Source organism: Leptodactylus fuscus, chromosome 5 (assembly GCF_031893055.1).
Source record: "Leptodactylus fuscus isolate aLepFus1 chromosome 5, aLepFus1.hap2, whole genome shotgun sequence".
NCBI classification, from domain to species: Eukaryota; Metazoa; Chordata; class Amphibia; order Anura; family Leptodactylidae; genus Leptodactylus; species Leptodactylus fuscus.
This window is the reverse complement of record NC_134269.1, coordinates 34,619,067-34,637,607: the sequence shown is the minus strand read 5'-3', so window position 1 is coordinate 34,637,607 and position 18,541 is coordinate 34,619,067. Positions and strand designations below refer to the sequence as shown.

General features: G+C 45.1%; 1 protein-coding gene across 2 annotated transcripts in view; it reads left to right on the top strand.

Annotated features, from left to right (window-relative positions):
• LOC142202649 (caspase-7-like) overlaps positions 1-12,769 on the top strand; it is a 436,926-nt gene extending 424,157 nt beyond the window's left edge. Inside the window, exons 1-5 of one of the 2 annotated variants that reach the window (XM_075272884.1) lie at positions 6,091-6,106; positions 9,695-9,911; positions 10,104-10,276; positions 10,390-10,525; positions 11,973-12,769. In XM_075272884.1, the coding sequence (XP_075128985.1) occupies positions 9,704-9,911; positions 10,104-10,276; positions 10,390-10,525; positions 11,973-12,193 (738 nt within the window). In that variant the 5' untranslated portion in view covers positions 6,091-6,106; positions 9,695-9,703 and the 3' untranslated portion in view covers positions 12,194-12,769. Of the gene's footprint in view, positions 1-6,090; positions 6,107-9,123; positions 9,912-10,103; positions 10,277-10,389; positions 10,526-11,972 lie in introns of those variants that run through there. The other variant, XM_075272883.1, reaches the window with a different exon arrangement.
• The last annotated feature ends 5,772 nt before the right edge of the window (positions 12,770-18,541 follow it).

Genomic DNA, 18,541 nt, shown 5'->3' with positions numbered 1-18,541 from the left:
TTCTTATTCACTTACAATAATTTACAGATGACAAAATGAGAATAAATTCTTTTTATAAATTGTGTAGTTTTTTTTTTTATTGTGCAGGTTCTCTTAGCTGTGAATGTGCACTAGGACGACCTATTCACCTCCCTGTCTGAGGGGGCGCTGTGGTGCGGTGATTCTGTATGAGAGGTTAATTGTTTGCGTCATGCTGGTGTATAGCGATACCACCTAGTTGTTACTTGTGTAACACCCCCTGGTGGAGACTTTAATCTATAGGAAATATTCTTGTATAATAAAAAGAGAAACCTTCTTCATTTTGTTTCTGTAACATATCACATTTGTATTAAAAATGAATAAAATTTTCTGTAGTAAAGTTGTATAGTATAGTATGTGCCTACAATTTCTGATACTTTTGGGCAGATTTATTAAAATGGTCAAAATTGAGTCTTAGTTACCCATAGCAACCAATCACAGTGCAGCTTATATTTGACTATTCTGCAAAATGAAAGCTGCGCTGTGATTGGTTGCCATGGGCAACTTAGACAGTTCTGCTTTTACGCCATGTTGTTAGAAAGGCTATTCCACACCTACCTTTAGTATGTAGATTGCCTCAGTGGTTTCTGAATAAGTCCATTTTTATTCCTATGCTAATGAGCTTCCAGCCAGCACAGGAAGTTCCCAGCAGCACTCGTCTCTGCTATTATCTCCTATGTGTGTGCAAACAGGAAGCTGAGTCATCAGCAGCCTGTGCTGTATATACACATAGGAAACAATAGCAAAGGGGGTGCATGATGCATCGTGCACCAGTCTAATTAGCATATGAATAAAAACGAACTTATTCAGAAACCACTGAGGCAATCTACATACTAAAGGTAGGTGTGGAATAGCCTCTCTAAAGGCTATGCAAGGATGTGATTAGTTAAAAATGACTTTTCCCAATGATAGAGCCCCTTTAATAGTTTGGACATTTTTGAAAATGGAGATACCTAAAGTGTTTGTTTAATTTTATATCTGATTGAGGGAAAAGGGGGGATTTTTAATTTTTTTTTTTTTTTTACAAACCCCCTAGGGACCTTGAACCCTAGGGCCGGGGCCCCACACTGCGGGAAAAATCGCGGTATTTTATAGTATCTGCAAAGTGGACGAGATTCATGCAAATCCTATGCCCACTTTGCAGTAAAAAACAATAATAATAATCAAATGACCTATTAGTTCAGACTCCACATAATATTCTTTCAATCAGATTTATTTAAAAGAAAAAAAAAAAAAAAAGCTCCTGTATCTGTTAGGTATTGTTACATTCCCCCCTAGTGTTCCTTTAATTCCCCCCTCAGAATGTCCACCTAATGTGTCCAGTGTTGGTGGTCGCCATACTTACTGCCACCACCTGGATCCTCTTGTACATGGGCAGCAGAGTGATTCCTGCCATTATGCAGGCCAGACAATCAGAATCTATCAGCTTCACCCGTGCGTGCGTTCCCCTCTGATGTGAGCACCTAAAATGCTGAAATACTAAATTCCTGTAGCCTAGTGGAGCACGCCGCGCCTCAGGCCACCGCTGATAACACTCCGCAATCCTTCAGACATTATATAATGAGGACGTATTGGTGTGAAAAGTGGAACTCTACTTCAACAAAAAAAAAAGTTTAAGGTATTGCCGCCACATAATGTACTATTATTTTTCAGTCCCGGCAATATATCATGGGGCGGATTCATCAAGACCATTGTTTTATATGCCAGTCTTGGTGATCCCTGTGATGGCGGAGGATTCACCAGATTCATGAGAAGACCCGCACCCCATTGTGATCAGACACATCCTCCACCCGATCCTGTGACTTTTACCTCTACTCGCACTTGACCCCTATGGGTCACGTTCTATTCCTATGTGCCCAGACACAACCGCGATTTTAGTCCGTGTGCAAGGACAGAAAACTATGAAGCGTGTCCTATTTTTGGCTGCTTGTGTGGAGAATAATATAGGATCCATGGCATACAGATGCAATGCAGACATGTTTTTGTGTGGATCAGTTTTGTGGACTATGGTCGTGTGCAGGAGGCCTACAAGACCATGATCTACATGTACAGTTATCATATGTGATAAATCAATGTGGGCACATGAGATTCTTGATATTGTCTAAGCTATGAGTCAGTGGCTTCTTGTCACCAGTGCTGGACACTTTAGATCAGGGGTAGGGAACCTGTGGCTCTCCAGCTGCTGTGAAACTACAACTCCCAGCATGCTCCAGTAACTTCTATGGGAGTTCCAAGAACAGCAGAGCAAGTATGCATGCTGGGAGTTGTAGTTTTGCAGCAGCTGGAGAGCCGTACGTTCCCTACCCCTGCTTTAGATGGATGTTCTGGAATAGGAAATCAATAGAACACCAGGTGGCGCCATAACAAGTATGAAACTATAATAACCGTAGACTTCTGTAGACCGCACCGTAGAAGTCACATGCCGGGTATATGGCTGCATTTTAGCATCTCAGCACCGACGTAGAACACAGTTTATCTACACCAAACCAAATCATTATAGAACTGCCATGCGCCCTCATTTTTCTAAAGGTATTGGAGCTTAGTATTCATTATTATTTATTATGCTTACTTATATATCGCCATCATATTCCGCAGCAATTTACAGACATTGACAGTCACTGTCCCATATAGGGCTCACAATCTACATTCCCTATCAGTATGTCTTTGGAGTGTGGGAGGAAACCGGAGTACCCGGAGGAAACCCACACAAACACGGGGAGAACATAGAAACTCCTCGCAGATGTTGTCCTTGGCAGGATTCAAACCCAGGACTCCAGTGCTGCAGTGCTAACCACTGAGACACCGTGCTGCCCATAAACATGATTTTTCAGCATGAATGCCATAAATTTCAACACAGTGTTCTTAACCACAGCTCTACAGTGTGAATTCAGTCTTGTAAGACATCAGGATATACAGGTGTCAGTTAAAGCTATGTCCCCCACCTTTACAAGGAATACAATACCAGGTCTATTAGATATGACATGTCAGCATTGACTGAAGGAATGTGACTGAAAGTTCCTGGAGGTGGCCGTAGAAAAGCACAAGAAACCGGCCCCAGGCTGAATCCTTTGTAGGTGAAGGTTGTGCAGAAACCACAGGCTATCATTCAGATTGAGGAAAAAGCAGATGCAGCAGAGCTATTAGAGTACCCACATCCCGGGAACGTCCTGCAATATTCTGAAACAAAAACTGCATCCCCACTAAACACATCTCTAAATCTATACCAATTTTAAGTGAACATGGTCACCGTAATGTGGATCTATTGCCTTAACCGTGACCACTGGGACGTGTAAGATGGTCGTCCGCACTCCCCTACAAGATATGTATCTGAACTGGACTACAAGTGTTCCACTGAAACCAATGGGGACTGGTTTTGTAATGTCATGTTAGGCTTTATTATACACTTGGCTAAGTTCACATCTGTATCGGGGTCTCCATTTTTCTCAGCTGAGAGAAAAGTCCTGTACGGGGAGACTTTTCTTTCCTGTGATTTCAGTATAAAAATGGCGGACGCCTCACTGTCCCTATTATAGTCTATGGGGTCCATCTGTGTCTGTGGGTAATCGCTGTTTTAGTATTTGGGCTCTCCGTTGTTCAGGTCCCCCAGCAGATCCGAATGACGGAAAGATAAATGTAGATGTGAACCGTTAAGTTTTGCCAGTTTTGCAAAAAGAGTTTAGGCCTTGATAAATATGTTGCGGGATATATTGATGTGAATTATGACCTTATTACCTGTAATCCTTCCCTTTACACTACAATACTAGAGGTGTGTCAGCCAGCGAATACTAGAGAACATGACCAAATAACCTAGAGGAAATTCCTACTGATGTCACAAAGGGAAGTGACAGGTCTTTCCTGGAATTGGCAATCTGAAACCATCAATGTTGTAATCCACATCTTTGTAGCTGACAGGCAGCTGCCAGAGGTTGTGTAGAAACAAGGACTTTCCTACAAATTCAGCAAAAAGCAGACATGGCGGTGATATTAGAATGTCCCCCATTTATGGAACAACCTGCGCACACATCTTCCCACACTCCATAGGCATAAAGATTAGGATTTTAGATTGTGAGCCCTATATGGGACCCCAGCAGGTAATGTGCCCTATCTACTTACCAATCCCTGATCCTATTCACAGCCGCCTCTGCTTCCCCTTCGGCCCTCCAGAGGGCCCCATGTGTCCCATATCATGTTATTGACTTACAGTTACGTGTTATGGGTGCACGGAGCCCCCTAAAGGGCAGAAAGGGAAGCAGAGGTGGCCGTGAGTAAGAGTGGGGATCAGGAAGGGATCAGGCAAGGAAGACGATCATCAAAGTTTTAGACAACCATTCGGTGGTTCAGGAAGAACCAAAAGTAATAAAATGGCTTGGTTGTTGGCTATAGTTGTTCCACTACTTTGAGCCAGAGCACCTGAAGGATAATATTGTCCCACCAGATGGTTCCTCTTTCCTTGTTACACCTCCATCACAAACCTGCATATATTGATGGGGGTTGTTGGGATCACTTTGTGCCTAGTAAGGTCCTGTATGGCGGAACCAGTGCTAAGTTGGTGACTTTGAATGGTGTAAGAGCGCTATGTAGGTTTAGTTGTAACTTGTTGGAGTATGCTGACTGTATTCCCATTAAGCACCCCTGACAAATATTCCCCCCCCAGGCCAGATGTGTAATAAAGGTGCGAGCTGAGACTCTGTACTGACGTGTTAGAATTGGAGAAGGAGTCTCCAGAGCTGGGTAGATAGAAATGAAGACGAGAGACCAAGCAGGACGGTTGGATTGCCTGGTACTGGGTAAGTGAGCTCTCCATATTGAACAAGTCTTACAAAGATGAGCATGCACGCCTTAACCACATTAAGAATGACAAAAACACAGTTACAATAAGAGCAATGAGTTGTCCCAGCTGGTCAGGGTGAACCATGGCCCCCACAAGACTCTCCAAACTATTGGCTACGAGCTTAGCAAACAACTTGGCATCCATGTTTAACAGGGAGATTGGACTAGAACAGGATAGTTGTGGGGCTTAGACTTTCTTGGTATTAGTTATGTGAGCATGTAAAAAGGCTGGTGTGAATGGGGCTGACATTGAATGAAAGGCTGCGAGACAGATGGGGTAAGATCTGTAGTAAGGCATATAAGGAAGCCTTGCTGTGAATCTTCCGGTTCAGGACTTTTGATAGATGGCAGGGCCTGCATAGCTGACCGGAGATCATCTGTTGTGGATGTGGAATCTATCAAGGATATGTCTTCGTGCAATAGTGTGGGAATAGCTGTTGCATTAACCTTTAACCATGGCCGCACAGACTAATATATGACATGGTCTGCCATTATTAGGGTTTATGTAAATATTATACAATATTATACAATTTTCCATTAGGCCCCATGCACACAACTGTATATAGAGATGTTACAGATAGTATAACGTCCCATTCATCTCTATGGCCTCATGCACACCACTGAGTCTGTATGGGGGCCATGAACCTGGGCTGCAAAATATGGAGCGGGTCCTATTCCTGTCCACTTTGCAGTCTGGCTTCATTCATTCAAGTAGATCAGTCAGTGAAAAACATGGACGTCTGATCCGTTCCTTATGGTCATGTCCTTGGAGCTTTACACTTCTGTATGAAACGTTCACAGATTTCAGGATCTCTGCTTGCTGTCATGCCATGGAAACCTTCTTTACTTCCCTATAGTGACTATAATAATCGGTCTGGATCATGGAAACACACGTGTAGGATTATCCCATGACCTAGACAGATGTTTCTTCACTAGGATTTCCTTGTGACTGTGAAACATGTGCGCATGAGTCCCTGTACATGTGTCATTTTATTCATTTCTTGTGGCTATTCCTATGCAGAAATGCTATGGCCTTATGTAAAGAACAAACAAACTGTGATCTCGAAACAATATAGAGGTATCGGTAGGCTAGATAGTATTCTGATTCTCTCCAGATCCCATAAGATATTACAGGGCTATAAAGCAGGACGTACCTAATAGGAGGAGTGACACCTGACAAATGCAACCCGCCCAGTCTGCATAAGAGTCATAGTACAATGTGCCAGAGCACAGAGCGAGCTAGAGGAGCAGGCGGCAGGTAGTACTGGCTTACTGCAAGTCATTTCTGTAATATATGGGATTCTTTAGTATGCTGTATTACTATATTTATTATGCTACACCTTCCTGTATTACTATATTTGTTATACTGCATTGTCCTGTATTACTATATTATATATTCTATCTTGCACGTACTATATTATTATGCTACACCTTCCTGTATTTCTATATTTGTTATACTGCATTGTCCTGTAGTACAATATTATATATCTCTTCTATCTTGCATGTACTATATTTATTATACTACATTTTTCTGTATTACTATTGTGTTATTTTATCAGGGTGAAGTCTCACATTGAAAACGTTGCTTTTTGTTGTTGTTTGTTTGCTGTTTTTTTTGTTGCAGATTTTGCTGTGGTTTCTTGAGCCAAAGCCGAGAATGGCTACAAGAGGAATGTAGAATATATATATATATATATATATATATATATATATATATATATATATATATATAATGTTCTTTATACTTCTTTTATTACAATTCAAATTTTTTTATTGCAAATTTTAATAATACAACAGGGTCTGAAATAGACCAAAAACGCAAAAAAAGAGAAACACTAGAGCAAGCAGTACATACCAAGCAAAAACATCTTCGGACCACCAGGGAAGTCCCCAGGACGGTCCGACAGTTCTTATACTTCTACCTTCTGCTCGATCTACACCTGGCTTTGGCTCAAAAAACCAGAGCAAAATCTGCAACAAAAAAAGCTGTTTGTGCACTATGGGGTCTCAGGCTAAGACCCCAAGTAGCAGGCTGCGGGGAGGTCACCTCAGGTTCCGGTCCAAAATACAGGTAGCCGCGACTGAATGCTGGTGCACTGCATCGGCATACAGTCGTGCACTCTGCTCCGGATTAGGCCCAATGAATGGGCCTAGTCGGGAGGACGGAGTGTCTTAAGGGCGACTTGGCCTGAAGAATGAGCATCTCGCTTCTTTTTCCGGGAGCCAGAACAAACTGGCTCCCAGAAATACCACCTGAAGGGCTCCCATTGATTTCAATGGGAGCCGTCTCTTTGGTCAGGATTGTGAGGCGAATACAGCCTCCAAATCCTGAGCAATAAACCCCGTGTGAACTTACCCTTCTATTTGTATATTACCATTTTATTTTTTCCGGATCCTCTATTGTTCTCTATGGAGGTGAGCTGTGTCCGTGTTTGGCAGTCGCCCAGCCCTATGCCTAGTCTAGATATGACGCACATGTCCAGCTGATATCTGTCAGGTGAAAGCTTTTCCCGGCAGATATCTAATGCCGAGTGTTTGTTGAGCCTTATTCACATGCATTGTACTGTAGTTTAGTTGCTGGTTTTCCTTTCCTGACCTATATCAATGTACAGACGATCACCTGATGAATGATCAAGATGCCCGATAGTCAGGTCACCGTTTCATTCATGTAACCTAAAAAATCCGGATTGGTCAGCAGCATATTACCCCATGCTGAGGTGTAACTTAAACCTCTTGGTCCCAGTACAGAATCTTTATCGGGGTCCCCACTTACCACGTATTATCTAGAATACTGACGTCTTATGTTGTAGAGTCTTTGGGCCTTCTTAGGCTCCAGGGCCCAGTAACAATTGCCCCGTCTTCACCCCCTATAGCTATACCCCTGGCCCTGTGTAATCCGTTCAATCTGTATGTGTAATGGTGCTCATATCTGGAGTGTATGAATAAAGCCCAATCTAAAAGGTGGTGCCACACGATGTATCTGATTCAGTACTCGGCCACCGGAGCTTTCACGTCTCCCTAAGTATGTCTGAGTTCACACAGGGTTTTTTGGACCGGATTTTGATGCGGAATCCGGCTTCCAAAACACCTCCCATTGACTTCAATGGGAGCAATTCACTTCGCAGAAAAAAGAAGCGAGCTGCCCCTGCTTGTCGCGGAATCTGCCATAGCATCCGCGGCGCGACACTCCTTCCCGACTAGGCCCATTCATTTTGGCCTAATCCAGAGCGGAATGCCACGACTGGATGCCAGTCATGGTTAGCCGTTTTTAAGACCGGATTCTGAGGCGGCCTGCGAGTCAAAATCCGGTTGTAATGTGGGACTTTGGCCTAATAGTATGGAGTCTCCAGAAAAATGCACTACTATGTCGACTTTCTGACCTGCCAGATTTACTATAAGTCTCGCCAAACAACAGGCATGCATTAAACCTAAAATCTACGCCAATCCGTGACTGGCGTAAATTTCATTTCGGACATGCGGGACCTCCTGTGGTGCGCTGGGATTAGTAAATACCAGAATAAGACTGGCACGTGAGAAAATAACACCAATCCCATTGGGAGTCACGTATCGTGGGCACGACGTCCGTATTCTTTAGTGCTGAGAATTACATCCTATTTACATACATGGAGGTTTCATCTATGTACCTATAGGGTGTAACCTTCTTTCCCAGAATCAGACAGGTGTGATCTACCCAACCTTAGAAAGCAATTCATTGTAGGAAAACTGCAGGGACAAAAAAAATTGATAAATATCCAGTACAAGAGAGTAGATCTTGGCTATTAATATATAAATGTGTATGCATAAAGGCTACCGTATGATCTCACGTGTCAATGGATACCTTCAAGGATGGCTGTACATATAGAATCCATGCTGAAGGGGATGAGCTTACAAATATGGCTGTATGGGACGGCATTCATGGCACAGGTTTTACACCACTGTTATGACTATGTGGCTACTAGGACTTGTGTCGTGACTGCTAAACCTACAGCACCTATGTACGGACACAATAATCGCATCCATATTGGATAAAATATAAGAAATTGCTGAATGGAATTCCTTACAACTCAAAAGAAGGTGACCTTCAGAAGAGATGCTGCTTAAGGCTAAGATTCTGTTTAAGGCTGAAGCCCCACATAGCAGTCCGCAGCCAAAACCACAGCGACAACGAATCATATTTTCTTCCCGTAACATTTTTCACAGAAAGTTTTCAGAGGTTTCCTCCGCGGACTTTCTGCCTCAATTATAAGTATAGGGAAACCGCCACCGTTTCCGTAGGTATAATTGACATGCTGCGATTTCAAAAACCGCAATGGTATTAGAACTCACAGCGTGTCCGCTGCACTTATTTTTCCACCACTGGAAAAAGGTCCGACCAAAGCCCCTATAAATGACTGATCTTGTTTTTTTGTAATGTACAAGTAGTTTTTCCAGATTCTTATTAATTCCCAAATTATTTCGAGAGGTGACCACACATGCTGAAAATGGGGACTAGGACCCTTTAGATCTCCAACATTGTCTTTGGATCCCATTTATTCATGGGCCAGACTTTTGATACACCATGAGCCTACTTGTCTACTCTCTCGAAACACCCAGCTGGCTCCAAAAAGAGGGGTGACCTCCTGGAAAAGTTGTATAATCCCCCCGGCCCAGCTAATACGCTCCCACGTTCCCTGGGCTCTGTTGCTTCCGAAGTGATATGGACAGGATTCTGTGCTGGTCATGTCCCAAAAAGGGGCAAGGCCGGCACAAGACATGATGGCCCACAAGACACGATGACTATGACAGGTGTCTCCTACCACAGGTAATAATAATTTTCTTATTCTTCTCTCTGCTTATATTTTCTTAGTGATTCATCATGTCGAAGGTGCCCAAGCCCCGCGCTGTTATCATCGCCAATGCAGAGTTTCACAAACGGCAAGGGGGCAAAGGTATAACATTAGCAGCCCGAAAAGGCGTCAAGTACGACACGAAAAGTCTTCATGGAGTACTTTCAGCTCTGGGATTTGAGGTGTCTTTAAACACAGATGTCAGTGCCAGGGACATCAGAAACATCTATAAGAAAGGTAATGGAGGCCGTTTGATAACCTTCTAGGCTGCTACCCTCTGACCAAAGAGGGGAAGCTTAATATGACTTAATGGGAATGTCTCATGTTCACCAGACTACAAGGCTGTTTCCATACCTCAGCCATAATAGGTTGCATCCTAGTATTCCCCAGAATACCGGGTATCTTTAGTAATACTAATGTCTTCTGCAGAGACTCAGGAGCCACAAGGTGACTGTTTCATCACTATCCTCTCCAGCCATGGTGAAGAGGGCATCATCTATGACTTCTATGGTGAGCCTGTCATGCTCAGAGACTTCTACGAATGGCTTTCTCCACAAAATAGCCCAGCGCTGGCTGGAATACCCAAGCTATTCTTTATACAGGTAAGCACTATGAAGAACCGGATGGGCTTGGTGGATCATTATGGTGGTGCTTTACTATATGTATGTCTGTTATACATGGGCAGGATAATGATGACTCTTATTTTTGGTTGCAGGCATGCCGAGGAGGCAAACTAGATGAAGGCATAGTAGTGGAGACGGACAGTGCCCCGCCACCGATGCACATAAGCGCCTTCTCTCACATTGACGTCCTGCCAAGAGATACTATGGTCATGTTTGCCAGCAGTGAAGGTATATTCTACCATATATTCTATTTTATAAAGGGCATAAGCCATGCAAAGAAAAGACCCCAGAGTATAATAATTGTACATGGGTGGTCCACTATGGGCCATAATACTGTGCGCAGGGGCCACTATGGGGGATAATACTGTGCGCAGAGGCCACTATGGGCCATAATACTGTGCGCAGGGGCCACTATGGGCCATAATACTGTGCGCAGGGGCCACTATGGGGCATAATACTGTGCGCAGGGGCCACTATGGGGCATAATACTGTGCGCAGGGGCCACTATGGGGCCTAATACTGTGCGCAGGGGCCACTATGGGGCCTAATACTGTGCGCAGGGGCCACTATGGGGCCTAATACTGTGCGCAGGGGCCACTATGGGGCCTAATACTGTGCGCAGGGGCCACTATGGGGCCTAATACTGTGCGCAGGGGCCACTATGGGGGATAATACTGTGCGCAGGGGCCACTATGGGGGATAATACTGTGCGCAGGGGCCACTATGGGGGATAATACTGTGCGCAGGGGCCACTATGGGCCATAATACTGTGCGCAGGGGCCACTATGGGGCATAATACTGTGCGCAGGGGCCACTATGGGGCATAATACTGTGCGCAGGGGCCACTATGGGGTATAATACTGTGCGCAGGGGCCACTATGGGGTATAATACTGTGCGCAGGGGCCACTATGGGGCATAATACTGTGCGCAGGGGCCACTATGGGCCATAATACTGTGCGCAGGGGCCACTATGGGGCATAAGACTGTGCGCAGGGGCCACTATGGGGCATAATACTGTGCGCAGGGGCCACTATGGGGCATAATACTGTGCGCAGGGGCCACTATGGGGCATAATACTGTGCGCAGGGGCCACTATGGGCCATAATACTGTGCGCAGGGGCCACTATGGGCCATAATACTGTGTGCAGGGGCCAATATGGGGCATAATACTGTGTGCAGGGGCCACTATGGAGCATAATACTGTGTGCAGGGGCCACTATGGGGGATAATACTGTGTGCAGGGGCCACTATGGGGCACAATAGTGCATGCAGAAATGCAAGGGGCGGTGAGAAGGGGGCCATGTCAAAAGTTGGCCATGGGGCACCGCCATTCCTAGTTACGCCACTGGCTGTTACACTAGGTTCACAAAGCATTTGGGTTTCTGGACCAAAACCCTGTCCGCTTAAAAAGCAGTTACATGTGTATCCCATTAGACTAGAAATGGGGTCCACTGGGTTTCCGCCCAGTTTCAGTATAAAGCCGGTGGAGAGAGAAGTCTCTGCTGATTTTAGACAGATTCTGCGACTGAGTCTCATAGGAAGACTCCAATACAAGTGCGAATCAAGCCTTAGCCTTGGGAAGGGGAATCATTTTTATTTATTTTTTTTAAGCGAAACATAAGAAATCTGGTAGTTGTGGCAAGTGACATCTTATTGTTTCCCTTTACTCTTCAGGTTATGCAGCCTTCCATAATCCCTCGGGCTCTTTCTTCCTACAGACATTATGTAAATTACTAAGTGGGAACGAAAAGAATCTAGAACTGACTCAATTTCTTACCCGTCTTGCTTACTACGTGGCCTACACATTTGAAAGCAAGGGGCAAAATGGAGGTTGTAAAGAGATGCCATGCTACATTACCAACCTTACAAGAGAGCTGTACCCGTTCCGGAGGTAGAGGAAATTGGTATTATGTCTGGACATGAAACTGCAGGGCCCCAGTGCAAGAACTAGACCTGGGCCTCCACCTACTCTGTACTGCTTATCATTCTGCCATCTTACGCTGGGTTCACACGAGCGTCCGGTCTCCATTCAGAGGTTTCCGTCTTCTGCAGGCGGAAGACAGAAACCTGTCAGACCAAGTCCAGCCGTGAGAGCCGTGAACACAAAACGCTCACGGCCAGACACTTTTCACACACATTCACTTGAATGGGTTTGAAAAATGCCTACAGGTGTCCGTCTCCTGTCCAGTTTCGGGCAGGAAATGGAAACCTGAAAGCAGAGACCCCGGGCGCAGATGTGAACCCGCCCTTATGTGGCACAGGGGCATTTGGACCACCTCAGGCACAAGAGCTTTGGTGCAACTTTAACCTCTGCACCTCCTACAGCGATGCCTGAAGTACAGAAGGTCCATATCTTGACAAGTCTAAATTGATGTTGAATTTCAAAGTGATATGAAGCATATGAAGAACCGTAATATAAAATAGTACAAAAATTGTATAATGTCGACACAATCTGTCAAATCCGCTACAAAACAATGTGCAATTTTTATTTTTTTGCTATTTTTATTTATTTGGTATATTTATTTTGAAATAATAAAAGTATTTTCTTAGTAAATAAAGTGTCTTAATTCATTCTATGGTATTGATATTCCTTTGGTGCCAGTGGTGTCACTCAATACGGGGTTGCGGCTGCTGTTGGATTCAGAAGCCAAGACACAGGCTAAATAAACTTCTCTTATCTCCTTTTATGACTGGTAAATTTATTACCCCTGCCTTCTGGTGATACACAGCCTTCCACTGTCAGAAAGGAGTGGCATATATCAGTGGGTCAGCAGCATATAGTCAAGGAGGGATTCTGTGTGGAGGGCTGTGGCACAAAGGGGGTACGATTACTGTGTGGGTGGCTGTGAATAAGTCTTTATGGTGTTATTTGTCCAGATAGAGAAGGAAAGAGGGGGGGGGGGGGGGGTGGCAATGAGCAGGCCCGGGGAGGTAGGTAAATAGGCTGCTACCTGCTGGGGATACTCCAGCAGGTATCGGCCTATTTTAAACAACAAAAAAAGTATGTTGCTTACCTACTTCGCTGCTGCCGCCGCTTCCTCTTTTCACTCAGCAATAAGACGCCTGCGTCTCAGCGCAGGCGGCAAGATGACGCCTCTGCCCTGAAACACAGCACAGCGCAGGAGAGGGCTGTTAGGGTTGTTTTCAGAGCAGCCCTCTCCTCACTAGTTTAGGGAGAAAAAAAAATAATTAATTGCCGCGGGTGTAGCACCCTCCAGAGTGCCGCCTGAGGCCACCGCCTCACCTCACCTCATTAGAGATGTGGCCCTGATTACGAGTGACCTGAATACCAATAGCTATTCAAGGTGTATGGTCCACTTCAGACACTGGAAATCTCTGACCCAGCATTTGTAGCAGAACACTATTTGTTTGATCATGGAAATATGAGCGCCACTAAATGGATATCCTGGTCCCATCATTTTAGAAATATGAAGGGTCTGAACTCTTCACTGATCTTCCACCAATGTAACTTTCTGATAGTAGCCAGATCTTGTAAATCTGCACAATGGGCCCACTAGCTGAAGTTTACATCTGATAGATATTATACTATGCTGGGATCTTTCTAAGACAGCAGAACAAGGCTGTTAACAAGGGATATGGTTGGAGGTGCCAGCCACGTGATAGAACATTGCACCATACCTATCATGATAGATAAGAGAAGACTAATTGACCTCAGAGCGCCGCTCCCATCCCCCTCCACTACTACAATACATCAGACTGATTTCTAGCAAATAGACTTAGCATTTGATCTGTGACTAACTAGGATGTGGTGCGGTAAAACCCAGTCATGGGATGTATCATATTTACAGGCTGTCAAGGGTTTACTGGAAATTTTATGACTTCCAGTTAGTCCACGATAGCAGGTTTCCTGGGTTGTAGGCCATCACGTTTGATCATTGGGTGGTCCGACCTGGTACTGTAGCTTAGTTTAATACAAAATGATGGGGTGTCCTACAGTATGCATGGCCGCCCTTGCTCAATAAAGGGGTGTTAGGAGGCATAGCTGTTGGCAGAACCAATAGCTTGTGAAGGTGTAGGGCCACTTTTAGGTGTAGGAGGCCCAGAAGGACAAAAGATTGTTTGGTTATGCAAAATTACACTTGCTATTACCCAATAGATATTTTATTGACACCCTAGTGTTAATACCATTTGGGCCCAGGATTTTATCACCTTGCGGCAAACCTGGGATCTACATTTGTAGGGTCAACAATAACTGACCACCTCCTGAAAGTCTTATTGGCTCATAAGAGGAGCAGGGTCAGACATTGGGTTCAGCAAAGGAATTAATGTTTCCTACAGGTATACAGAATATCTTACCCTAGCACAAAAACTGATGGGGCTCAGCGGTAAGAAAGCTGAATCAGAGGGTGTTGCTGAATATAAAGGGTCTGAGGCGTCTTGGATCCATTAGTGTCAGAGCCAAAGACCACTGGAGGATCCTCTTGAGGTTCAATCCAGCTCTAAGCCGAGTAAAAGAGGGATTCATTTTAGAATCAAGCTTCAGCCATTCTGACCACTAGGCCCCGTTCCCAGGGAGTAACGCGCCCCTCATTCTGACACGTAAACACGTGTCAGAGTGAGGCGCTGCAAAACAGATCCCAATGACTTCAATGGGTGTCGGCTTGCACGCACTACACATTGAAATCAATGGGTTACAAAGCTTCCCATTGATTTCAATGTGTTGCATGCGTTACTCCGTGGGAACGGGGCCTAATACTTTACAGACTATATCTCCGAGCTTAAACGTATAGAGCGGGGTTGCATTTTTTAAAAAAATTTTGTTGATAAAGTAACATTAAATTTGGTTAGACCTTACCAATATCTATCTAAACACAGGATAATCTCAGGAAAAAAATACAAATCTCCAGCTGTACAGTATATACCATTTGAGGATGCACAGACGGGACTGTCAATGAATCCCATGTCTTACAGTTACTGTTGGGCTGCGGCCCAGCGAACAATCTTGCACCCTAGAAAGTGACCACAGGATCTATTGTAAACCGAGCAGTATTGATAATAGTATATTATAGCGTACGCCCTTCATGTACACTTCACCTAAGGCTTCTTGTAGGCCTAAGGGTAGATTTTATAGAGAATAATGTCATGTAGCTGCTTCCTAAGAAATAGCTGTGACTGTCTAGTGAACTATGACCAGACTTACAAGTAGGAAGTGAGTAAAAAATACAATGCTGTAAGGCCCCAGGATTATGACAAGTCTGTGTTATCAGGACACACCTGAATCAGTAGCCTGACCACCAAGTATAGGTGACAACTAGTACTGACTATGCTCCAAACACCTCTGTGATATTACACGCCATTCTCTCTCATGGCATCACAAAGAGTTAGCACAAGGCTGAGGCTAAGTGATGGGACTACCTGGAGTAAATCAATGTGTCTTTTTTAGAGTTGAGCAAGTACTGTTCGGATCAGCCGATCCGAACAGCACGCACGCATTGAAATCAATGCACGCAGCCGGCACGCGGCTGGTTAAGCGGCCGGCTGCCATCAAACCGGAAGCACCAGGTGCTTCCATTCATTTCAATGCGTGCGTGCTGTTCGGATCGGCTGATCCGAACAGTACTCGCTCAACTTCCAAAAAGTTTCAAGTCTCAAAAATGAGACAACTGCCTGTAGGAATTCCCTTAAAGGGGCTCTATCAGCAAAATTATGCTAATAGAGCCCCACATATGCGTGAATAGCCTTTAAAAAGGCTATTCAGGCATCGTAAATGTTATATTAACCCCCGGTCCCGTTTTTAAATAAAAGCATTAAAACATGTATGCAAAACTTACCTGAACGTGCATAGTGGGCGGGGATAAACGATGTAACATCAGCTTCGGGCACGCCTGCCTCTTCTGTCTTCTTGGAGTAACGCCCTCTGGTTCCGTGTCTTCCGGCTTCTTCTCTTCAAATCCCATGCCTGCGTAGTAGCGCTTCCCTCCGGAGCACTACTGCGCAGGCTCACTCGCGAACTGCCATTAAGTAAAATGGCGAGTGAGCCTGTGCAGTAGTGCTTCAGAGGGAAGCGCTACTACGCAGGCGCGGGATTTGAAGAGAAGAAGCCGGAAGACACGGAACCAGAGGGCGTTACTCCAAGAAGACAGAAGAGGCAGGCGTGCCCGAAGCTGACGTCGCATCGTTTATCCCCGCCCATGGTGCATGTTCGGTAAGTTTTGCATACATTTAATGTAACATTTACGGTGCCTGAATAGCCTTTTTAAAGGCTATTCACGCATATGTGGGGCTCTATTAGTATAATTTTGCTGATAGAGCCCCTTTAAGGGCTAGTTCACACAGAGTTTTTTTGGCAGTCGATTTTGACACAGAATCCACAAAAACGCCTCCAATTCATTTAGCGGGAAAAAAAAAAGTAACATGACCTATCTTCAGGTCAATTCCACCTGGAAAAACCCATTCAAGTCAATGGGAGATGGAAACACCGTGACGTGGTTAAAAAAAAAACTCCATGTGAACATACTAGAGATGAGCGAACACTGTTTGGAACAGCTGTTCCGCCAGCACACTCCCATAGAAACGAATGTACGTAGCCGGCACGCGGGGGGTTAAGCGACCGGCCGCCGGCAAAGTGTATGTGCCAGCTGCTTCCATTCATTTCTATGGGAGCGTGCTGTTCGGAACGGCTGATCCGAACAGTGTTCGCTCATCTCTAGAACATACCCCAAGGCTGAGTTCACACGGGGAATCCGCGTGTCATATTCCGTCGCAGCAGCCATGATGGGATGCTGGTGCAGTGCACGGCATCCCTTCGTGGCTCCCGCTCCGGATTAGGCCCAAATGAATGGGCCTAGTCTGGAGGGTGGTGTCGCAAGGTGGACGCCACGGCTTAATCAGCCGTGGAATCCGCCTGAAAAAAGGACACGTCGATTCTTTTTTCCTTGAGCGGCAACATGCCACTCACTAGCGATCTACACAGACCTCTATTGTGAGAAGGTGGTTTAGGACGTGGATTCAGCGCCATAATCCGCCCCCTCTTGTCCCGTGGGAACGAGCCCTAAATGGTCCGCAATGGCAGGTAAACTCTAATGGTAAATAATCCTTCTGGTCACATTTGGCCCATGTAACTGGCCCTTTTTCCAACTGATTCATATCAGAGTTGTTTGCGCCACTGGAAATTTTCCTATATGGCTCACCCCACGAGGATATGGGCCTATTGCCAGTACTGAGATTACTGTATTTACAGACACTACATGAAATCACCTGCCGGGAATATCACGGACTTTGGACATCAATTACTCCTTCCCACATCTAATTCTTAGTACTCTGAAACCAATTTATATTTCTGGATCAGATATTTATACCTCATCTATGAGCCAAATCAGTTATAAATATACAGAGAACAACAAAGATAACCAGCGCCATTAGTTTCAACGCATTGATCGACAATGGCACAGCAAGGGCGCGGCGGAGTGATCAGAAATAAGACTCAGAGAGATGGTCACATGGACTGACCGGTAAACAGTCACAAAAACAAGTAAGGCTCTATTAACATCATGTGTATTGACAGCTTAAAGGGACCGGTGAGGTCGATTTGGGACATAATCATCCACAGGTCCTTATAGACTGGGGTTTAGTCCTAAATTGCCCTGCTTTAAATCCACCCGAGCCCAAATACAGATGGGTCTCTTTGGACTCTTCTCTTATGCTCCTGACACCTGCGCAGTTTAGTGAAGACAAGGACATACACCTGGCGGTACGGCGCATGCGCACGGAAGCTGAGGTGTGCTCGGTGGGTGTCTGACCCCTAGCACCCCCAACAATCACGAGAACTGAATGGAACAAGAGAAATGGCATGGGCCGCTCCGTTCATTTCTATGGGATAGCCTTGTGCAACGTTCCGAATATTTCCAGCAACCCCATTAAAATGAAGAACGGTAGGAGCTGCCCCGTCTTGGTGCTCCATTCAAAGTTGGGGAGCAAAGCACCCCTGTTCCCATAACAAATGGGGGTCTCATTGGTCAGACCTCCAACTATCACCAAGTTACAGTACCCCCTATCCTATGAACTTCACAGCATGGACACTTGCTCAGCTGTTCTCAGAACTTCCACAGGAGTGACAGAGCATGCTGGGAGTTGTAGTACCACAACAGCTGGCGTTCTGAAGGTTGCCAATCCTTGTACTAAAGGCTAAAAGGAAGCAAATAATAAAGGTCATAAAAACCCCAGACATCCTGCTTAGTGTAAGAGTATTTATAGTCCAGCCATATGGCCTGCGAGGTACATGT